General features: G+C 39.2%; 1 protein-coding gene across 6 annotated transcripts in view; it reads left to right on the forward strand.

Annotated features, from left to right (window-relative positions):
* Nucleotides 1-23872, forward strand: part of LOC132119172 (low-density lipoprotein receptor-related protein 1-like) — a 182483-nt gene extending 158611 nt beyond the window's left edge. For 4 of the 6 annotated variants that reach the window (XM_059528940.1, XM_059528941.1, XM_059528942.1 and 1 more), the window contains exons 71-90: nt 71-193; nt 861-983; nt 1968-2105; nt 2203-2334; nt 2761-2880; nt 3391-3662; nt 5034-5212; nt 5401-5507; nt 5597-5716; nt 6124-6300; nt 6484-6624; nt 11651-11821; nt 12087-12248; nt 12470-12653; nt 14936-15034; nt 19458-19528; nt 19694-19787; nt 19939-19968; nt 22021-22165; nt 22988-23872. In XM_059528940.1, coding sequence (XP_059384923.1) covers nt 71-193; nt 861-983; nt 1968-2105; nt 2203-2334; nt 2761-2880; nt 3391-3662; nt 5034-5212; nt 5401-5507; nt 5597-5716; nt 6124-6300; nt 6484-6624; nt 11651-11821; nt 12087-12248; nt 12470-12653; nt 14936-15034; nt 19458-19528; nt 19694-19787; nt 19939-19968; nt 22021-22165; nt 22988-23128 — 2729 coding nt within the window. In that variant the 3' untranslated portion in view covers nt 23129-23872. The remainder of the gene's footprint in view (nt 1-70; nt 194-860; nt 984-1967; nt 2106-2202; nt 2335-2760; nt 2881-3390; nt 3663-5033; nt 5213-5400; nt 5508-5596; nt 5717-6123; nt 6301-6483; nt 6625-11650; nt 11822-12086; nt 12249-12469; nt 12654-14935; nt 15035-19457; nt 19529-19693; nt 19788-19938; nt 19969-22020; nt 22166-22987) is intronic. The other 2 variants (XM_059528944.1, XM_059528945.1) reach the window with 1 other exon arrangement.
* The last annotated feature ends 1011 nt before the right edge of the window (nt 23873-24883 follow it).

Below are 24883 nucleotides of genomic sequence, written 5' to 3' on the forward strand. Positions count from 1 at the left end.
GCTGCAATGAATACAGATGAGTTACCCTCTGTGTGTGTGTGTTTGTGTGTGTGTGTGTGTGTGTGTGTAGCGGGTCGATTCTGCCCTCTGGATGAGTTTCAGTGTAATAACACTCTGTGTAAGCCGCTGGGCTGGATGTGTGATGGGGAGGACGACTGCGGAGACAATTCAGATGAGAATCCAGACGTGTGCAGTGAGTAGTTCAATTTTCCAGCTATATTAGCACTTCATTTTCCCCTCAGACTCTCTCCTAAATATTTCCCAGAACCGTGGCACATGCTAGTATGATAGGAGTGGACAATATGACCCAAATCTTGAGTCAGGCTTTGTCATTTTATACAACATTTAAAAAAAAATGTGTATGTGGGAAATTAAATACAAGGTGTTTTGTATATTAAATCTGCCAAATGCCTGTTTTTGAATAATTCAGTGAATTAAACACTTCACAAATGAAATATATTTTGCATTGTTTGATCACGATGATTTTGATTCTAAGTTCTGATTGGAATCTGATGCACATCAGTGTCAGAATTCTGTATGAATTTGGCTTCATGTAAGCGCTTTCTTTGTTTTCACCTATTTTGGATGTGTTCTGCTCAGATTTTGTTTTACATTTTCACTTTTCATCATTGTAAATAATTTAATGGAATCCTGCCCACCGTGCACTGTAAATATTTAGATATGTTTCCGAAATTAAACCGATTCTTTGTGGGTGTGAAACAGGCCTTAGATTAGGTTCTTGATTTACATCAGGAGCTTAGGTTTATTTATGGTGTTAGGAGCAAACTGTTTGGGGTTCAGTCTGACTCTGCTGGTGAAATGGTCTGAAGATTCAGATGCTTTTATTGTGTGTGTTTCAGAGAGATCCCAGTGTCCTCCCACCAGACAGTTCCGATGCCATAATGACCGAGTGTGTCTGCCAGTCTCTAAACAATGTGACGGCGTTGACAACTGCGGAGACAACAGTGATGAACTCCACTGCCGTGAGTGATTACTTTTCTTGGCTGATTTATTCCAAAATGTCGTGTTTTTTTTGCATGTTATTTTCTAAAAGTTCAACATCATTTTCATGGGCCATTTCTTACTGAAGATATTAGTATATACATATGTTTGTTTGTTTGTTTGCTGCGTGGTTACAGCCAATAGTTATTTTTCATTACTAACACTAACCCTAATGCATTACATATTTTCAACTCTGTCACAGTACGTTCAGTATGGAACTCATATACTGTAAATATTATTGAATAATAACTCAGATAACTGAAATAGGTAACACTACCCTATATATGCTGGATTTTATAACTGAAGAAATATCTATAACCCAGGGAGTTTCTCTTTCAAACCATTACGTTGCATGTTTTTGGGGTTGAATCTTAAATGTCACAGAGTTGAAGATCAGTGCAAAAATGTTCCTGCACCACACAAGTCATAGTGAATATGTTTCAGTGACTTTATGCCAAGAAAAAAATCTGATGTAAAAAAAAATATAAAGATAAAAAACGAGTTGAACTATTGAGATTGAAAAGGCTGACAACATAACTGCAAACGATTCAATTAAAAAGACTGTAAAAGAAGCATACCTGATGATATCATCCTTCAGATATGACGCAGAGATCATTATTAATACCACAGGTGGAAATGACACAGCGTAACTGTGTTGAACAGAAAGTAAAGGGTGCATTCTTTTATTGATTTATTTTAATGCAAAAAATGCAATATGACAATGAAAGCAAAAATTGTACATTTCAATAAAAGCAGAATGTGGCCACATTATTATTATTATTCAGTATTACCAGTTGACATTTACAAAGGAAAAATCTGGATGCACCATGTGAAAACTTCTTTTTTTTTTTAAGCATAACACACAAGAAATACTGTGACTAAGACCAGTACCAGAAGGCAGTCATGAGTCACTGATTATGCTAGCAGATGTCAGCTGAAGTGAATTGGTCTCTGTTTCCTGACAGAAACTCCTGCGCCTGCAGTCTGTGGAAAGGGAGAGTTTACCTGCAGCACTGGAAAGTGTATCAGCATTAACCTGCGCTGCAATTTCTTCAACGATTGTGAGGACTACGGTTCTGATGAGATCAACTGCAACAAGAAAGGTGAGGGAGTTGTTTGTTTGTCAGGTTTCTTTTTATCAAAACTAAAAGATTGAGTGACACTGAATACATGTTTGTGTTGTTCTGTGTCTCTGAACAGATTCAGGTCTAAATGAATGCCGTTACAACCGCAGTATGTGTGGAGATGAAGGTCACTGTGTAGTGAACAGAACCGACTCGTTCTGCTCCTGCAAACCTGGCTTCCAGAAAACACACCCGCAAACCTGCGCAGGTACCGGTACAGCACACACAATAACAGCTCATTAATATTTATATATATATATATCTTCCATAGCTGATAAAGCTTTAAAACCCTTTGTTTTAGTAAGAACTGACGAGTAAAAGAAAAGAAAGCACAAGGAATTTACTTTCAATCTCCTACAGGTCACATATTTTTAAACAAACACAGATAATGACATGAAAACTAGAGCACAGCGTAACTATCATCAACATACAAACACAGCTCAATTAATCCTCCAAAAACAATCATAAACACAAAATTAGGATTCAAAAATAATACTTTTTTCTTGTATTAAGTACAAACTTTCTCCTGCCACACCAAACTAAACCAGCAGAATCAAACCAGAATGAATGCATCATATTCGGCAGAGACGATGTTTTCGTGCCTGTGCATGTGGTCATTGTTCTCTCTCAACAGATGTGAACGAGTGCAAGCAGTTCGGCATCTGTTCTCACATCTGTAACAACACTAAAGGCTCCCACAAATGCAGCTGCTCCAAGAACTTTGTCAAAGTGAACGACACCTGCAAGGCTGACAGTACGTTTCAAACTAATGCTACAGTCGAGCCAAGTCGATTTTATCTGTACCGGTTTTCACAATGCATACTGGTTCAAGGAGGTTTTACAGAAAATCCTGATCTTTATTATGAAATTATCTTCATATCTTATTTTATCAGTATCATGATATCCTCTTGATATCTGCCTTATAGTCACATTAAGCAGATCTAAACTGCACGATAATATAGATTATTTGCAATAATATAAAGTTATATAAGGTTTATAGAGAGAGAGTTGTGCAGTATAATGTAAAGTGTATCTTGATATATGAGAATATACTGAATGTATCCAGGCAAAGTTGTATGTACTTTATATCCAACATTAAATATATTCCTTGTTGAGATATTATTGTTGAGATTTGAGATTTTCTCTATTTTATATATGAGTTTATGAGAGTAAGAGTGTATGTATGCAGATTTAGTTCTAAATTTGTTCAGATTAAATATGGTCAATATTACAGTTTCTTTCAGTCTTCTATCTGTCATTCTAGGCAGTGACAAACAGGCTCTGTACGTGGCAGATGATAATGAAATTCGCAGTTTGTATCCTGGAATGCAAAACTGGATATATGAACAGGCCTTCCAAGGAGACGCCAATGTACGAATCGATGCCATGGACCTGCACATCAAATCCAAACGGATCTTCTGGACCAACTGGCACACGGGCAGAATCTCATCCTTCGAGCAGCCTTCTGCTGGACCCGCCTCGCCGAACTCCAACCGCAACCGAAGACAAACCCATTCCAGAGTTACTGATCTAGAGGTCAGTGCTGCTCAGTGATGTAACAGCCCATGCTTGCCATGATGTTTAACTTTAGAGAGGTGCTGCCGTTTATGACTTGAATGTGACTTCCAGTCTCCTCCGCTTTCCGTTATTTTACCTTATGAAAACAATCTGTTTTGCTGCTTGATATTGCAAAACAGTTATATATATATTTTAATGTTATTGTAATAGTGAACACACACTAGTTCGTAATGCAAATAGTTTTTAATTTACTGTTATTCTACTTGTTATTAACTTGAATCTGAAGTCTCACACATTCACAGAAAATAAACTATTTTTTTAAGTACTATAAAAACATGATAAAATAATAAAACAAAAATTAATTTAAATTAAATTAAAACAAACTTTATTTCAGCTGGTTGTCAGGCAATGTTTCTCATTTGCAATTAGTTTAACAATGTACTAAAACAGTTCAAACTAAAACTGAAATAAAATGAATGTATAAATAAATAGATTAGCTATAAAATAAAAACTGATTAATATTTGTCTCTTTTATAGATTTATTCATGCATGCATTAAATGTGACCCTGGACCACAAACCCAGTCTTAAGTGTAATTTTGTTTTAATTTTTTTTTTTTTATTGAGATTTATACACCATCTGAAAGCTGAATAAATAATCTTTCCATTGATGTATGGTTTGTTAGGATCGGACAATAATAGTTATTTGAGAATCTGGAATCTGAGGGTGCAAAAAAATCGAAATACTAAGAAAATCATCTTTCAAGTTGTCCAAATTAATTCTCAGCAATGCATATTACGAATCTAATTTTTTTTTTGATATATTTACGGTAGGAAATTTACTAAATATCTTCATGGAACATGATCTTTACTTAATATCCTAATGGTTTTTGGCATAAAAGAAAAATGTATAATTTTGACCCGTACAATGTATTTTTGGCTTTTGCTACAAATATACCCCAGAGACTTAAGACTGATTTTGTGCTCCAGGGTCACAAATGCATAAAGTGTGTAAACCCCTGTCTTGACTTTATTTGTTGAGAAATTTAGGGATGAGAGTCATGGTGGTAATGATATAAAATAATAATTTCAATAAATATTTAATTTACAGTGCATGTAATTTAAATAAACCCATGTTTGTTATTTTTGCCCATTTTCTTGATTTTGGGTGATAATATTGAAATAATAGTTATATTTTAGAGGACATTTTTACAGTAATATGACCTTTTATTGCCACTCACAAAGAAATATTAATAAAAAAATCCAGTGATATTTCAAATGAGAAAAAAATCCTACAAACATGCAAAATAGAACTGAATAACAGTGTGCGAAGTAAACTAAGAATGACTTTAAAACAAGGAACAATTGAAGTAAGCTTTGATTTGTTGTAGATACCTGGTCTGAAGATGCCTCGTGGGATCGCTGTGGACTGGGTGGCCAACAACATCTACTGGACGGACTCAGGTCGTGATGTCATCGAGGTGGCACAGATGAACGGACGCAATCGCAAGACCCTCATCTCGGGCATGATTGACGAGCCCTACGCTATTGTGGTGGACCCACCGAGAGGGTGAGCAGAAAATCAACAGAAAAGATCAGCATTCTTTAGCATAAGCTTTAGCTCTGTTTGTGCACAACATTACATTTGTTTGTGGTCGTTTACATTCAAAGTCAATTTCACTGTTAAGGTTAACACTCCTGAAATAAGTAGTTGGCTTTGTTTTAAAACTACTGTATGTTAACTTTTGATTTTTGAAGCACCATGTACTGGGCTGACTGGGGAAACCACCCTAAGATCGAGACGGCCGCTATGGACGGCACCATGAGAGAGACACTGGTGCATGAGAACATCCAGTGGCCCACAGGTCAGTCATCATGTGAATCAAACACCACATACACTGATTCAAGCACCTGTGACACCCGTAACATGACTTCTGTTGGGTTTGTTTGCCAGGTCTAGCTGTTGATTACTTCAATGAGCGTCTGTACTGGGCGGATGCCAAACTCTCTGTTATCGGGAGCGTCAGACTGAACGGAACAGATCCGGTCATAGCTGTCTCCAGCGTTAAAAACAGTTGAGTCACTCGCATATTAAATTGCACACCTTTTTTAAACAGTCTTCATGTCAGGAGTGAGCCTATGAACTTTTGAGTTTTAGTTATTTTAGTGTGGTTTTTTATTATTATTTTAAATGTACGTTAAATTAAACAAATGGAAATGAGAAACATTGCATTAGCAACTAGTTGAAATAAAGTAAGTTTTTTTAAAAACTTAAATTGTTTATTATATTTCAGGTAATGAAACATTGACATGATTTTAGTTTTAGTTAACTATAATATTTTATAAGATTTTTTTTTAAGAAGAATAAGTTATTACATCACTAAATGAGTATTTAGAAAAAACTTGAACTATAAAATATCTTGAGCTATACTTGTATATATACGCAAAATAATAATGATAAGTCTTTTTTCTCTCTCTTAGATTTGCACCAGCCTTTCAGTATCGACATCTTTGAGGATTTCATATACGGTGTGACCTATCACAACAACTTTGTCTTCCGCGTCAACAAGTTTGGCAAGAGTTCAGTGGAGCATCTGACCACAGGAATTAACCATGCCACAGATTTGGTCCTTTACCACCCTTACAAACAACCAGAGAGTAAGTCTGGAAAATAAATCTGTGAAACAAAAGATTCTTACATATTACTTTATTTGAACTCAATCACAAAACGTAATAATCAATGTAGTTTTGCCCCATTATTGATAGATGAATAGAAGTAGAAAGTTAGTTTGATCATTCAACAAAAATGCTTCATGTAATCATTACTGTTTTATATCATAGTGGCCAACCCATGTGACAGGAAGAAGTGTGAGTGGTTGTGTCTGCTCAGCCCCAGCGGCCCAGTCTGCATGTGTCCAAACGGCAGAATACTGGACAGTGGCACCTGCGTGGAGGTTCCAACCCCAACACTGTCCCCTGTCTGTGAGTATACAGATGTGACCTTTGAAAATCTTGAAAAAGGGAAACAAATTATTAAATTGCATGTGGTATTTGTTGAATGAACACTGAGTGTTGCAGTACGACTGGCCAAGATGTCTAAGGCTCTGGATTTAGTCTTTTTGGGGCCAAATCCCACCGCTGCCAACAGTGGTTTTGTGGGGCAGTTGTGACCTAATGATTAGAGAGCTGGACTTGTAACCTGAAGGTTGCTGGTTTGAGTCTCAGTACAGGCACTCATTACCCACAACTGAGATGCCCCTCAACAAGACACTGAATCTCCAACTCACCAGGTGCAGCAACAAATGGCTGCCCACTGCTCTGGCTGTGTGTGTGCACTTGGATGGGTCAAATCTGTATCTATCTCTATTTTTATGCTCTACTGTTAGTGTTATCTGTATGCACCAAGGGTCTGATAGTAACACAGTTTAAATTCTCTGTATGTGCTGTACATGTGGAAGAATTGACAATAAAGCAGACTTGCCTTGAATTCCGAGTTTGGGACACCGTGCCTGGCTTCACGTCACTTTAACTGTGCATGCTCCTGTGCAGTATGAGTCAGTAACAGGAAGGAGGACACATTAGATCCAGAATGTCACTAGTCCATCTAGTCAAATCTGCCAGAATAATATATGGTTATATAATGGATTAGAAATAAAACAAAACTGCAAAATAGTTGCAGTTCCCAGATACATGCGCATCATTTCCACTGTAAATATAGCTTGAGAATAGTTGTTTTTGCTTTTTTGGTTTTGGGCTGTAGATAAGGTAAGTGGAAGAGATGAGTCTTCACCTGATTTTAAACTGAATGTTGGTTTCAGCATATTGGGTGGATGAGGGTTTGTTCCACTGCAGAAGAACGGTAATTGTGAAGGTTTTGGAAAGTTTTTTGTTTCTCATTGTGAAGGAACAGCTAGGCACCACCAGTTCATGGCATGAACGAGCATAAGCTTGTAGGAGTATACTGGAAGTGGAAGTTCTGAAGGCCAGTGGCAAAGCCTTGAATTGAATACAGGTAGAAATGTGTAGTGAGACCAAGTGAGGTGTGACGTGGGCCATCTTTGGTAGTTTGAAGATACTTTCTGGCAAAAAGGGCATTGCAGTGGTCCAGTCAGTGCCAGTGCAGAGCATGAAAGGAGAATGACAGAAAACTGGAAAAGAATTGGACAGAGAGATGTAAGTGAGTGACAAGATGGTTGTTAGTGATAAACGTCTCAGGTTACGAATGTAACCATGGTTCCCTGAGTAGGGAACGAGACACTGCGTCCTCTAGGGGTCGCTATGGGGAACACCTCATCATGACCCGTGTCTAAAGCATACATTGAAAAAACACCAACTTGTTGGCCGTTGACAGCCTCTGACGTCACTACCGGCGCGACTATAAACAAGCACCGGGAGAACACCTCATTCACTTCGTCGAAGTGTGGATTTCAGAAAGTGTGCAAAGACTTCACGTGCACACTTACCATAGCATGGATTTTCAAATACTGTTCTAAGGAGGGGCTCTCATGTCACTCCGATAGAGTAGCTCATAGATGGAATAGTGTATCTCAAAACAGTATGTTTGAGAGTCATCAACTCGATCTGTGGAAATAATGCTGGAGCGCTCTGGGGAAAAAACAGAGAACTCAGTCTCATATGAGAGGAGAACTCTGAGCTCAGAGTAACGCGCTCATAGGCGACCCTTCTTGGAAAAAAGGGAGCGCTGCTAAACTACCACGAGAATCACCCAAATAGCCCCTCATGTTGAGGGAAGCGATGCTTGAGGTGTATAAACAAATACACACTGGCTGAATGAAGCCCAAGGAACCAAGGTCTAATCATCTCAAGAAAGGGAACGAAGCGGAACGCATAACCCTTACCGTACCGGATTTCAGAAAGTGTGCAGTTTTGCATGCACACTTACCACTTACGTGGATTTAAGAAAGTGTGTAAAGTGTTCACGTTCACACTGACCACCATGTGGTTTTGAGAAAGTACACAAAGCTTAGCGTGTGTACTTAAAGGTTCCTAAGCATCGCAGAGGCGCTGAATCGCACGGGAGAGGCAAGCTCAAATTTTAGAAACCTCGGACAAGGGAAGCATCACCTGAGGCAGCATATACAAGAAGACTTCTGTAACTGCCACCTCCACTTCCCGCTAGATGCGACAGCACCACTTAGTGGCCAGGAGACCCCTCAGGGTGACCTGGCTGGACATCCATGGAATTCCCTGCAGTGCTCTGTCAGGCCTGATGATCAAGTTGGCTCCCTCAGAAACCTGTGATCTCAGCCGCCTAATACCGGAACATGAAGCTGGATGGCTGGTGCTGGCGAATGTTTAGTAAACATTGTAATTGAGCACTGCAAAGGAAACTCACAGAGTATATTAGTAGACACATAACCACCAGCAATTTAATACACTTAAGTATATACAGAGATGTTTACATTTACTCACCCACCCTCCTGTGCTGGAGCCCCGCTCAAGGGGTGCCTCCTTTTAGTCTGGACCATCAGTAGGGTGGTTGCTATGAACATAGAACCATAAAAAACATTATAGGTCCAGCATAGGAGACTGTTATGTGAGAGGTTTCCACCTAACCTCGATCAGGTGGAGAGTTGGTGGTTACAGGGGAATTAGGAAAAGGAAGATAAAAGCAGAAGTTAAAAATCCCCAAAGGGAACGAGTAGATACCCTGGTATCACTCCGATTCGGACGAGAACGCTGCCTCATCTGGATCAAATCCTATGGGTTCTGCTTACCTCCTCGTGACCCAGGATTCCTCTAACCCCTGCTCGCAGGTGAGGGGGAGGAGCACGAGTTGCGACACTAGCCTTCTGTGCCCGTCTTTGATCCTCAGATCGAGACAGGCCAGGACCCCTGTGTTGTTCCGGCTCAGACCTGGACCTTCATGGAACGAAGGATCTGAAAGCAGCAGAGTGCGCCTTCGTCTCCCTGAACTTCTTAATCGCAGTCTCAACGGAAATACCGAAAAGTTCAGAAGGCGAAACCTCGAGAAGAAGGTTTTTCTTTCCTCCCGATGTCTGCCAGGTTCATCCACAGATGTCTCTCCGCTGCCCATGGCTACCTGTACAGAAAAAAGGCCCCCGCCTCTATCCAGGTCTCTCAGCAGATCAGTCTGATATGCTTGAAGCACCAGCATCGTGTGTAATAAAGCCACAGCCTGACCTGCTACTGCGTATGCCTTGCCCTTTAAGCGAGATGATTTTCTGAAGGGGCTTAGATGGCAAGGATTGAGATTAATAGAGAATGTTTCCCCCGCAGAAATATTTTTTTTAGCTCTTTCTACAGGGGGCATCCCCTCATAGCCGTTTTCGTGCATCACCTCGATGTTGGCAGATTTACTTTCGTGCCAAAACTGATGGATGCGAGAAGAAAACGGCCTCTTTCATTTCTTTTTGATCTCTGTATGGAGATCATGCAGAAGTGGAAGGCTCACCTAAGCTGGAGGGCTATGGTCAAAAAGATTACACTCATCGAGTTATTTTTTTTTTTTTGGCCTCACAGCGTCACCTTGTTAGCGCTCAGCCTCAGCTTCTTCACCATCCTCAAATATCTCCTGCTTTTCCTGGGTAAAACCCAGCAGAGCACTAACCTCAGTATCAGAAAGTGTTAAAGATATAACATCATCCTCCCGAGGCTCTCTCTCATCCGCTGCCATTACGAGCGCGAAAGGGAAAGTCCCTCTTTAAACCATTCAGACAGATCCACCTGTATTCTCACGAGCTCATTCTCCTCCGTGCCTCAGCAGCGACAGGTCCTGAACCGCGGGAAGCAGATGGCTGCCTTTTTTCCTTTTTTTTCAGAAGAGAGATGAATGAGAACAGAGCTTTTTTTTCATTGAAAAAAGGCTCACAATGCACGCAGATTGCCTCCTCAAAGACATCGCGTGCGTGGTCTTCACCCAAACAAATGACGCAAAGATCGTGTGTGTCATCGGGTGTCAAATAACGACGACATGGATGCACACATTGTCTAAACGCTTGCTAGTTGTCTCCATGATAAACAGAGAAGGATCGCTCTTACCGGTTCTTTCAGATGCACACTTCAAACAGAACAGTCAGTGAAGACGAAGAAGAAAATGACGTGTTCTCCCGGTGCTTGTTTATAGTCGCGCCGGTAGTGACGTCAGAGGCTGTCGCCGGCCAACAAGTTGGTGTTTTTTCAATGTTTGCTTCAGACACGGGTCACGACTAGATGTTCCCCATAGCGACCCCTAGAGGACGCAGTTCAAAGTTCCCTTGAAAGGGAAGCAAGGGAAGCTGACCTCACCTCATTTTTTTTATGCAAAGTTCCATCCTCAGGGAAAGATGCAACGCTGCTCAGCTCATCTTGAGGATGATAAATGCATGAATTTTGGCAGTAGGGCTGGGCAGTATGATGGTTTATGTCGAGATGATGCGTGCACACAGAAAGCTGCACTCTCACAGACAACATGCAATCATGAAATCAGATCTCTTTTACATCTTACTTTGCTTGACTAGCCAAATTCATGCACAATTATGTCAAAATTCCCATCTTTGTACTATTTGTCCTATTGTTTGTCATTTACTTCTTTGTTCTTATTTTAATAACTAAAATAAAATAAGAATAACTAAATCACGATATATATATCGTTATCACGCAATAAAAATCCCCATAACGTGAAATAATATTTTGGTTATATTGCCCACCCTTCTTTGGCAGAATTAGTAGTGATTGCTTATAAAAGGATTTTAATGCAGAGAGAAAATAAAGGAGTGAATTTGGGCTTTGAGTCTCGAAGAAAATAGTGTTCCTGTAGCTCAAACAGCTCAGCAATGTCAATGTCACGGGTTCCGTTTAATCGTTAAAAAATAGCTATCAAGTTAAGTACCATTCTACATTTTGTTCTAGTTTAATATTATCTTTTACTCTGAAATATAACATTGTGGAAATAAAATGGATTGTTCACTTGGGTTGAACTTTTAAAAAATGACAAAAAAGAAAAAAAGTTAATGCAGTGTTTATCTGTTTCTTTGTCTTCCCTCAGCTCCGAGTGGCACCTGTAACCTGCTTTGTCTGAATGGTGGAACTTGTGTACTTAATGCCAGAAAACAACCCAAGTGTCGCTGTCAGCCCAACTATGGAGGAGAGAGATGTGAGCTAAACCAGTGTAGAGAGTACTGCCAGAATGGAGGAACGTGTACTGCATCTCCTACAGGTACAGCACCACAAAAACACACTACATGGGCTTTAAATATCGTCTCACGTGTCTATTCTTACATTGCACTGCTGTTCAACAAATTAGTGAATCCTGGGAGACATTTTCCACCTGTCTCTTCCATCTCACCACTTCCATGTTTATTGTGGTGGTTAAGGACCAATGTTGACACTTGCATGGCTTGCTCACCACGATATGTATTTAAAAGGTATATTATGTTACTACAATAAGAAAACAGAAATATCTTGTTTTATTATATTTTCAGGAGCTCCGACTTGCCGTTGTCTGGCAGGCTTCACAGGACCCCACTGTAACCAGAGCACATGTGAGAACTACTGTAAGAATGGAGGAAACTGCACAGTTAATCGTGGAAACCAGCCCACCTGCAGCTGCCCTACAGACTTCCTGGGAGACCAGTGCCAATATCGTAAGTACTACAGACCCATTCTACTGGCTCTGGAAATATAATGAGTACATTTTTAGGTCTTTCCAAACGTTTCCATTGGACAGATGTTTCATTTTAAATCTACACTTTGGATAATTGTGTACCGGGTGTTGATTGGATCTAAAGATGATCTTCAAGGCATAATGAAGAAACTAATTCAGATGAAGTGTGGTTTTAAACTGTGTTCTCTACTCTTCTAACAGGGTCATGTGATGGATTCTGTGACCATGGAGGGACATGTATGCAGTCCAGCGATGGGTTGAGACAATGTCACTGCCCTCCACGCTTCATCGGCAAGAAATGTGAAGTGGACAAGTGCCACTATTGCCGTGATGGCAAGTGTATTCCCACCAACATCTACCAGCCACATGGAGATGTAACATGCAGGTACACAGTCTCATACTCTAGTACACATATACATATGCTAGGGCTACATACAATTAAAATTGATCCATTTACTTTCTAAATCTCAGTTCTCTTCCACTTAATCATTTGACATCTTACTATGAGAAGAAGCTAATGTGTGGCCAATCATGGAGCCCTTTATAATCACACCATAACCCTATGAGGTCTAAGGGGGTTCTGGGTCCTGGAGAAGTTTTGACAAGTCATCAAACACATACAGAAAATTTGTTCACAAGACTGTCAAAGCTGGAGCATGTAGCCTAGAATTTTTACTTCAAAATGATGTGAAAATCATCTTGTTTACTCGCTCGTTTTTCTAAGACACTTTTTGTTTCTAAAGGGCATATGCGAGTAGGCATGATTGACCATGAATATTAGTGTGATATACACCTGAGAAGATAAAGACCCGCATAATGAGCTGCATAATGAGCCTTTCAATCAGGTTTGTGACTGAGAGGGAGGAGTTACAAGAAAGAATGTGAGGACAAAATAAATGTATATATTTTTATATTTGTAGTTTATTTAGAATATATTTAATTATCCCAAAAAATAACTCGAAATTCACTTCTTTTTGAAGAGACTCATGGGTGTGTGTGCCTCACTTGGTCTTAGCTGTGTTCCAGGTTCCTGAGTGTAGGGCTGGGTGATATATGAAAAAAAAAAAATCACATTTTTTACGATATTTGATAAATATCTCGATACGTTTACACTTGCATTTAAATAATAAAAAAACTGGGGGAAATAATTAAACTGTGATGAGTTGTAAACTGTGGGATAACTTTTTAGCTAGTTTTTTCTTTTATTATTTGCTGAGTTACAGTTAATTTTAATGACGATCATGAATGAAGAGCACCGCAGACCAAGGCTGCAGACAGCACACCATGTTTGTTTCCTTTATTTTGTAAATGCACAAGGTTTTGTTGTTATTATGTGTATATACAAATAAAAGTAAACCCTTTACATATTTGATTGATGTATTGCTCTTTAATCTGTACAATTAAAACTGAAAGTGTAATTTAAGTTATTTTCGGTGTTATCAGGAGAAGATGCCACAAAACACATATTCGCTTTTGTCGACTCCAGAAGGTTAAACTCTGCTAAACTCTGGTGATATCCATCACCTGCTTTCAAATGGAGCGGCACTTAATATACAGAGCCATAATTCACTGACAAGCTACGCAATATCACATTCATAATCACAGATGAATCGCATTTGGTTATGAACGCGATATTGCGTAGCTTGTCAGCGAAACTATGACTCTGTATATTACGTGCCGCTCCATTTGAAAGCAGGTGATGGATATTTAGTACTAATCACAGAACCAGCTTTACTAAAGAGAAACGCATGACAATCGTATGCGATTAATCGTGCAGCCCTAATTTTTAGTCAAAGCGACTTACAAATGAGTACAATAGAAGCAATCAAAACTAACAAAAGAGCAATAATATGCAAGTGCTATATTAATATATTATTATAGTGTTATATTTAAATTTCACAAAGAAACATGCACCATTTTGTCCAAGCAACAATAAAAGGACACATTTAATTTATAATTTGCCTTAAAACTCATTTTGTAAAAAATAATAACAATAATAATCTTGAATCGAATCATGAGTTGAGTGCATCATTACATCCCTACGTGTTCGGTTTTACATAACATTTAAATCATGAGTAAGGTATTATGTAATATAAAATTCTGAAAATATCTTCAACTTGTGTTAAACACCTACCTTATTTCAGGCATTTACCCAAAAACTCTCTCTCTCAAAAAAACTTTGTTTTAGGATCTGGAAATGCTAAAATGCAAACTTGTTTTCAGGTTTTGGCTTCCAAAAAATAATGTCATCCCTGCAGCATTTGCCAGTGCAGGCTATTGGTCCTATCCATTCCTTATATAATACACTGCACACACCAAAAGGGCATCCTACATCTTTTCACTCGCAGCATCTGTTTGCTTGCAACCTTTGTTAATAATGTTGGCTCAATTTGATGCTTGGAGTTACTACTAGATCAGCTAGATCTGACATCACCCTCTTACTTTTCAACCCCTCCCCTGTCAATTTGAGACAATGGCATTTTACAGTGGATAAAAGCAACTGCACTGTAGCAGTGTTGTTCTCTCCTTACACATACCTTGATGGTTGGAAACTTTAATGTTCATAATGTCAACAATGTGTACATAATGTCCATCCATGTGTTTTTGGTTGCACTGATTTTTTTATTGACTGAAGTTGAAATTGAATGTGTTTACTCTGTGTTGTAGCTGTACCAGTGGCAGAATCCAGCCAAGCTGTTATACATGTGAAGGGTACTGTGCTAATGGGCAGTGCACTCTTAGTGCCACAAACTTCCCACAGTGCAAGTAAGCTGTGCTATTTCAGTTTCACTTATATATTGGTTTATTATACATTCATATTTTGAATTAGCTTTTATTTTTATTATTATTTTTTGGATATTACTGTTTTGATTTTATTTTTATTTAAATTTTAGCTTTTGTAATTTCAGTGCTTAAACTTAATTATATTTGTCATTAAAGTTTTTCAAGTTAAGGCATATCTTCTAATATTTATTATATATATTTTTTTGCTTTATTTTAATTACTTAAAACCATTCATAATAGTGTATCTTAGTTAACGATTACAGCACTGCAAGTCATGTAACCTAAACATACTCAGTAGTACCATATGAACACGCAATCATATTCACTACCACTCCAAATGATTTTATTTAATCTACATGGTTTCTTGATATAAAGCTAGCATGCATAATCCCAATACACAGTATTAAACCTAATTTCCCTTTCAGTCGGTCACTTTGACGTTGTGTCGAAGTCTGAAACTAGGGGTCCCTATACCAAATGCTACTGAACCATGTTACGAGTTCATGGGAGAGCAAATGTGACAAGCCCAGCATGTCACAACCAAATGCACCTCTCCTTCTCATAACCCTCCAACTCCCAAGACTTATGACATCACTTATCACAGCTGGAAAAGCCGCCATATAAGGCAAAGGTCATCTCAAATGGAGCTTTTTCTCTTTTCAAAAATAAGAATTCAGATGAAAAGCTGAAAAGTCCTGGTTGATAACGTTGGGAAGCATTCTCTTCCCACTGGAGAAAGTACGCTACAGAGACCACATCCAACCTCCACAACCTTGGGAGGAAATATTTGGGTATACATCCTATGGACTCACTGAAGGGAAGTACTACATAGAGAATGTTTCTGTTATGTGCCCCATGTAAGGAGAAAACTACCAAGCACAGTAACAAGACAGATCAATTGTCCATCTAAGGCAAACACTGATTCCTGGTTAGGGACAGTTCAGTGAATAAATGCACATATGGGGCCACAATAGGAGCTGCTACATTTGAAGCCCTAATCTCTTACAAAAGATCACTGGAGGAATCCTACAAGTAATAGATTCAAGTAGTGAGTTCCTCCACAAAACTCAATTACACAAAAAGTGTTAAGTGATGGAGGATAGTCTGTAAGAAGGGTTCATAAGAATAAACTGAACTGTACACAATAAGCAAAAATATTTCACCTCCAAAAGGGAAATTTCTAAGCAAGCTCTTCACCATTCTGGCCATCTGAGGCGAAGAACTAGTGTTAAACACCCTAGATGAATCCGGTTCCATTCTCAGATTATAAAATCTGGCAAATGTGTTAGGTGTAGCCCAAACTTTCAGCTTTACAGATATCTACTAATGAAGCACTGTTTGCTAAGGCTGAAGAAACAGCGACCCCCATGGTCGAGTGAGCCCTCACTCCCAGCGTGCATGGTAAGCCTTTGGGCTCATAGGCGTTAAGGATAAACCCACAATCTAATGGGAAATCCTCTGTTTGGAGACAGCATTCTCCTGTCTCCAGCAATCCTCCTGTTGGGGAATAGCTTGCAAAGTCACCACCTGATTTCTAAAAGGAGTATTGGAGACCTTGGGCTCATATCAAGGCCAGAGTCTCAGGATAAAGGTTGGAGATCCCCCACCATCTTGATTGAAGTGAGCGCAATCAGGAAGGTCATCTTCATAGAGAGGGCACCAAGCTCAACTGACTGCAGGGGCTCAAATGGATCTCTCTGTAAGGCTTGAAGGACCACAGATAGATCCAAAGAGGGGATGAGGCGCTGACTAGGAGGATTTAACCTCCGGGCGCCTCTTAGGAATCTGATAACCAGAATGTGTTTCCCTACCAATCAGCCGTCTATGGTGTCTTGATTAGCTGCAATGGCAACCACGTACATCTTAAGTGTAGAGGCAGACAGGCTCCTATCCAGGCCTTGCTGGTGGAAGGAAAGCACTGATCCAATGCCACATCTCAGAGGGTCCTTCACCTGGGAAGAACACCAAATTATGAAAATGTGCCACTTCAGGTCATATTTCCACTTCGTCGAGGGGGCCTTGACCTGTGTGATGGTTTTCACCACTGTGGGTGAGTGATCCCTGAAATCTTCTTGGTCGCGTCCAGGTACCAAACATGCAGGTTCCAGAGATCTGGGCATGGGTGCCAGATTGTGCCCTTCCTCTGAGAGAGAAAGGTCTCTTCTCAGGTGAATCTACCATGGTGGCACCATGTCTAAGAACCATGTCTTTTTGGGACAAAAAGGGTCCACCATCAAGACTTGCTCTTTGTCCTCCCTGACCTTGCACAGAGTCTGTGCGATGAGGCTCACTGGTGGAAACGCATACTTGTGTAGACCCCTGGGCCAGTTGTGCATCCATGCAGAGAGAGCGCTTGGTCAGGGAATACCACAGTGGGAAATTAGTGGATTTTGGCGAGGCAAACAGATCTGTGCCTAGCCAATTTGACTCCAAATTAGCCGGACTGATTGGGGCTAAACCTCCATTCTCCTTGGTGCGAAACCTGACATGAGAGGGAGTCCACTACATGGTTCTCACACAATGTTTGCCCTGGCGCCATGCCCATGTTGGGACTCGTGTATGAAGCCCATGCTGAAACGATCTATTGCCACAAACCAATTCTGATACATGATCCATGTTTAAATGTGTTTGAGGGTAAGCATTCTTAATGAAAGCTTGTGAAAGGCCCGGTTCGGAACCGTCAGGTCCAAGATTGGCCTGAGCCCCCTGAGAGAAGGGTAACAATCTCTGCCCGAATGAACAGCAGCATCCTCACTTTCTACAGAGGTGAAGAGAATGCAACTTTGGCAGGCGATTGGTGAACTGTATCGCATAACTGAGCTGAATGGTCCTGAGGAGCCATCTGGAAGGTCTGGGTAAATGTAACTACGCATATGGGATCCTTCATGGCACTGTGCGTTTTGATATTTCCGTTTTGCGGCATTTACCTTCCGTCCCATCGTAAGTGGAGCTTGGCCAGCCAGATGGTCCCTCCTACTGGGATCTCTTTTTTCAGGACCGCTTTGAAGCTTTGTGATGGTTCTTAGTCTCCTGAAAACAAGTAGGCGTTCCCACCTTCCTGCGAGAAGGAAGTCCCACCACTGTTGGGACTTCTCTACCATTCTAACATGCTGTTGAACCTCAGTAGTCCTTAGAGTGGGCCATCCTCGGCAACGAGCAGTTGGAGGCAGCTGTCTCGTGATGCAGGGACAAGCCCTGACCCCCACAGAGGCAGGATGTGTTTAATGGGCTCCGTCTGGATCTTAACTAGATAATTGCTGGGAAAATTCTTCCACGGTGTCACCGAAGAGTCCAACCTGGGAAATGGGGGCATCAAGAAAGCGTATTTTCTCAGCATCCCGCATCTCAGCCAGATTGAGTCACAGGTGGTGCTATTGGACAACATAGTGGACATCGCCCATCCCAGAGCCTGCACCATGACATAGCTCGGAGCAAGACTTCCGGATTGGGACCACCCTCGTGCAGCTCTTTCAATGCCTTGGCCTGATATTCCTGCAGGATGGCCATGACATGCAGAGAGAACACAGCATATCCAGAAGCTGTGTAAGCCTTCGCTGAAAGAGATGAAAAGAACTTACAGGCCCTGGACAGGAGTCTTGGACAGCCCCACCATGTGGTGGCATTTTGGCAAAGATGCACTGCAATAGCTCTCTCCACCTGAGGAACCTTCGTATACCCCCTTGCTGGACCCCCATTGAGGGCGGTGTAGGCAGAGGAACCGGTATATCATATCCTGGCCTTTCACAATTTTGTCAGCTCCTTGTGCACCTCGGGGAAGAATCTGAAGCTGATAGTGTGTTAGAGTCACGCTCAGCATCCAGAAACTAATCATCGAGCTGTGAGCGTTTGGGACAGGGTGGAGGAGACCACTCCAGCCCGATACTCTCGGGCGCCTGGGCAAGCACGGCTGAATGAAACTCAACCCTTCGTCTTCATCACAAGCCCCAAATGAGAAATTGAGCTTACCCAAAGATGAGCTATCAAACCCATCCAGAAACTCTACCATGGTGCACGACACTTAGGAGGATCAGGAAGTCCGAGAGGAATCAACCGGCAGAACCATTCCCTCCTCACTACACTCTTCCTCTACGCACATCGATGCGGCCACATACCCGGAATTCGAAGGACTGGAATGGGAAGCAAAAGGGTGATTTGCGGCCTTTTGGAAAAGAATGCGACCTGCAAGCAGAGCGTACCCATGGGCGTGTTCTCACACAGAGGACATGTACCATCCACAAGCACTGATTGAGCATGAGCATGGCCCAAACACTGAACACGTGCTATAAAATATGGTCTTGATATAGCTGTTTTTAATATATATATATATATATATATATATATATATATATAAATATAGTGTGTGTGTGTGTGTGTGTGTGGTAAATTCCTCTGTTTCTTCATGTAGATGTCCTCTTGGATGGGAGGGTCATCGATGTGAGAATCCTGCTACCAATGAAAATGCTGAATCCAGTGGCCGTAAGTCCATTTTTCAATTCTACAACATGTTAGAAACATGTTAGGACAATAGGTGTCAATATTTGTGATGGTTTTGTTAAACATATATATTTTTAATGGTGGTGTAAACTAAAATTCTCCAAAATCTTAATTTGTTATAATAATAACAATGTATCTTTCTTTTAGGAACAGCTTCAATAGTTATTCCACTGGTTTTACTGATACTGCTGGTGTTGCTGATTGGAGGAGCAGTATTATGGTACAGGAAAAGAATGAGAGGGTGAGTATATTATACAATTGTACTTCTGCTCTTTTTCAAAAGATTTTCACCTCCCTAAAGTGTTCAAATGTTAAATAAGCAACTTCCCATTCCCAAAACACCTCTTTTCTCTCCTCCTTTCTTGGTAAACCGCATCTGATCTTTTCCATAGGCTTGGCAAATCTTGCTCCAAACGACCGCGGTAATGTTTTTAGTCCATTATGTCTTTATTTTGTCTCTCCCCATTCTGTTCATCTTTCTTGCTGGGATGGCGAATTGTGGTTCAAATGTTCTTGTTGTTTTCATGGTCTCACCCGAACTCTTTCTGTCATACATCTGTCAAATCACCTGACTAAACCCTACAAGTGGTTTGGGCCTTGTTCAGATGAGAAGGTGGCAATCTGCTACTGAGAATAAAGAAATAGATCGAATTGTGCTAGACCATGAGAACCTAACTTATTGTTTTAAACAGTCATACAAGTCCCGCTGTAATACTGTATGATCATCAGGACTGATCTGTTGAGCATGTTCTGTGTTCAAAACCCAGTGTTTTATCAAGGTAATGTGGCCATTTAATGGCCTTAACTTAAAGTAAGTGTTAGTCTTATCAATAGCTTTTCATTTGCATATTTTATTTATTTTTACTTGGGGAGGGCAGTAAGACCTGAATTCTATATCATGATAACTGTTTTTACTTGAAATGCAAGGGAAAATGAAAGCGTGGTTGATAATAGTTTATTTATTTTATTATTAAGTTTCCATAACCTTAGTTATTAACCAATATGGTAATGCCTTATTGTATAATATAGTGAATTTATTCATCACAAATGAAAAGCACTTATCATTTGATTAATTTCTTGATTATTATTGAGTTATTGAGATCTTGATAGATGTGAATGAAAATATCTGATTATTCTTAACAAATAAGCCATCACCTCAAAAACTTTTCTTCAATGCATTTCAGTTAATATTCAATAAAATGCATTGATTTAGCTGGACTTGACTATTGTGTGAGGTCACTATATAACTGAACTAAATGAAAACTAAAATTGCTGAATGTCAGTTGAACAAATTGTGACACTGACACTGATTGTCCTGTTTTAAAGGAACCACATGTAATGCGGTACTGAAATACATGTATCAATAAATATACATTAGTGACCACATCGGTTGAATTTAAAGCAACACTATGTAACTTTTTCTGTGTTCAAAATTTTCAAAATGCATATAATTTATAAATTCATCTACAAAACTGCCTTTTTGTCTTATCCCAAACCACTATGGTACGTTTATAATAAGTGATTATTTTTGGACTATTGTCTGCTAGCTGGTACTCAAACTGGGGACGTCTGAAGCTGCTTTATCTCAGCGCACTGGTCCTGGTAAAAAATTAAGATATTTTTAATAAAACATGTGAGATTTTATGTCCCTCCAGTGAGAGTCCATTTAAGTAATCTATATAAATTGAGTGGTGTGTCTTAAGCCTGGCTCACACTTCAGGATTTTTTTGCCCGATTTAGCCCTGATTTACCCCTCCCGAGAGTCGGAGCAAACATCTTGTCGAGCACCTCGATCTGTCTCGATGTTCGGCGTGGATTATCTGTAATGTGAGGCGTTTACCGATCAACTCTTGCACCTCCCGATCTACTCTCACACAAATCGGGGCATCCCCGATTATTATCAAACTTGTTTGATATTTAGGATTTAAATCGGGATGATGATGGCTATATGATTACGTCAGTGCTTAAACTTTTACAATGTCTTTATGAACTGTTTGCGAAGTTTCAAAGTTTTGGTGAAATGGACATTCAAAAGAGGGACAGAAATCTCTCAAGTTTCATTTAAAATATATCTTTATTTGTGTTCTGAAGATTAACTAAAGTCTTATGGGTTTGAATGACATGAGGATGAGTAAATAATGATGATTAACTGTCATACAGCCCAACCCTTTTTGTACACATACTTTTGTACCTTAATAAATCTGAATTTATCATAGATCTGAATTTTCTAATCATCAATCAAGTTGGTTGGCTTAAAATTGTGGATACAAGCAAAAACTTGTACACATATACAATGTATTTTGGTAAACGCTGGGTTTAAGATGGTGTTGCTTCATTTTAGATTGTTCCAGTGACTGTTAGTGGCATCCCTCTGTGTTGTGGCTGTATTTCTCCCTGTGCTGCTTTGTACTGTGTAATACTGACCTCACAACCTCATTTCCTCTGAATAAAAACTGTATATTGTGTATCTGCAGAGCCAAAGGCTTTCAGCATCAGAGAATGACAAATGGCACTATGAATGTTGAAATTGGGAACCCAGCCTATAAAATTTATGAAGGAGAGCAAGATGAGGACGTTGGAGAATTGTTGGATGCTGACTTCACACTGGATCCTGACAAAGTAAGATAAAATGCATTCTAAAAGATGCCCATGCCCCATGCTTAATTTCACTAGTCTAAAATTAGATTAGATCAGATACATTTATTCATCAAGAAAACATTAAATTGCTAATTGATCATAGATTCCAGTTACATTACATAATATATTGACAATGTTACAAAAGATTTTTATTTGAAATAAAGGCTGTTTTTTTTTTTGGGGGGGGGGGTTACTTTCTATTCATCAAAGAATCCTGAACAATCCACAGAAATATTGGCCAGCACACCTGTTTTCAACATTGCTAATAAACAGAAATGTTTATTGAGCAGCAAATCAGCATATTAGAATGATTTCTGAAGGATCAAGTGACACCGAAGACTGAAGTAATGATTGCAGCAATAAATTACATTTTACAGTATATTCCAATAGCAAACAGTTATTTAAAATAATACAAATGTATCAATATATTACTAATTTACTGAATGCTGTCTAGTGGGCACATGGTTTCTTTGAAGGCAGCATATTAATTGGAACAATCTTTGTGTCAGGAGTGTGGATATGATGCCTTAAAACAGTGTTTCTCAAACCTGTCCTGGGGACTCCCAAGCACTGCACTCGTCTCCCTCATAGTCCACATCCAGTTCAAGTCTTGCAGACTCTATTAATGAGCTGATGAGTTGAATCAGGTGTGTTATATGGAGATGTAAAATATGCAGTGTTTGGGGGTCCCTAGGACTGCAGTAGCACTGCCTTAAACTTCTGACTATGTTTTGTTGCACAGCTGTGGTTTTCAGCTAAAGTATCGGGTCTGATCCCATATATTTCCAACTTTTTCTTTTGTAGCCGACCAACTTCACGAATCCTGTGTATGCTACTCTGTACATGGGAGCTCACAACAGCCGTAATTCCCTGGCCAGTACAGACGAGAAGAAGGAACTGCTATCACGGGGCGACGAGGAGCCCCTGGTGGAACCCCTGGCATAGACTGCCCATCAGTTTTGTCCATACATGGAAAATACCATATGCCTTTTTGAGAAAAAGACGAAAAAAAAAGCAGAAAGAAAATCAATGATTAAGTGTTAACACTGTATAAAATGTACAAAAATGAAGGACTACTTTTGTATGTGATTGCAGTATTATATTTTGTTCTTTTACAATTCCTCTGGTCACAACAAAACATCACAACAACAGAATAAACTTTTTTTTTTTTTTTTTTTTTTTTTTTTTACATTTTTAGGTCACCTCCCCTTAACCTTGATAGCCACTACCTCTGTGCAATATGGAGTCAAAAAAGAGATTGGAACAATGACATTTTTTATTTTTGTATGAAATGTATAGAGAAAAATGTTGTTCCATCAGTAATGCCAACTGTTTGTTGTATGTCTGACTGTGTGGAGAAGGATACTTTGACATGGAACCAATGTTGTTTGCTTCAAACTTACTACAATATCAAGCCAATGTTATTAATTTTACGTATGTGCCAGTTTTACTACTCCCATTGTAAGGTCATAATTATTACAGATTCAAACCATTGCAGTATTGCATATGCTTATTACAGAACAGCTTTTTCAGAACAGATTTTTTTAAATGAGAATGTCAGTGTTGTAGATTTGAACGCACTTGACACAAATATTTCTCATGATTTTAAAAACCTTTTGATCTAAAGGCTTCTTCTTAACTGCTTGAAATTAGTTTTATAGACAACAATAAACTGTGCCTATGTATGAATCTCTTTACAAAACTTAACATTTTTGTTCAAATGCAAAACAAATAAAATGGTTGCATTAGAAAGGATAGTAAAATAAAAGCAACTATTAGAAGTCCAGTACATTTGAGAACTAATTCAATATCTTTTGAATAAGAGTGAAGAAAATGAACATATTGTGCAGAGCTGCAGTCTAGAATACATAAAAGAGATCAGATTCATTACTTTTTTCTTTGGTCACTACATAATTCCCATACTTCAGTTAGATTTTAGATTAATTGTAAAGAATGAGTGGGTGTGTCCCAGCTTTTGATTGGTACTGTATTTATTTTCAGATTAATGAAGTAAAGAGTAAATGTAATTTGCCTCTGAAATATGCCATCCATTATGTTGCTTTTACTTTTAAAATGTACCCTTCTTTGGTAACACTTTAGAATAGGTAACACTTGTTAATTATTAACTACAACTTTTCTCTCAATAAATTCATAATTTACTTCTTATTAATAGATAGTAAGGTAGTTGTTAAGTTTAGGTATTGGGTAGGATTAGGGATGTTGAATAAGGTCATGTAGAATAAGACATTAATATGTGCTTAATATGTGCTTTATATGCTTAATTAGCATTAATACATGGCTAATATTCTAGTAATATGCATGCTAATAAGCAACTAATAGGTGTAACCATAAAATAAAGTGTTACCACTTTTTTCAATATTGTCCTACTCAGCTGGTTGGTGACATGCTGCTTTTGTCAAAATCATTAGCTGTAACATAAAAGGTAAAAATAAAAATAAAAACAATCAAAAGTGCATTCATTATAATGAATTATTAATGCCAAGATCTTCAGTTGATCTTTTGTTGAAAGATGACAACTTTTGTAGTACAAAATGCATGGAAAGTTGTATTTTAAAATTAAATATCAGGATAGTAAAATCACTTGAAGGGCTTGGACTGTGAACTGTGGATGTCCCTGTGATACCATCAGTGTTGTTTTCTGTCTTCTTATTTTCATCCAGAGTAAATAACCACATGACA

Source organism: Carassius carassius, chromosome 38, assembly GCF_963082965.1.
Source record: "Carassius carassius chromosome 38, fCarCar2.1, whole genome shotgun sequence".
Classification (NCBI taxonomy): Eukaryota; Metazoa; Chordata; class Actinopteri; order Cypriniformes; family Cyprinidae; genus Carassius; species Carassius carassius.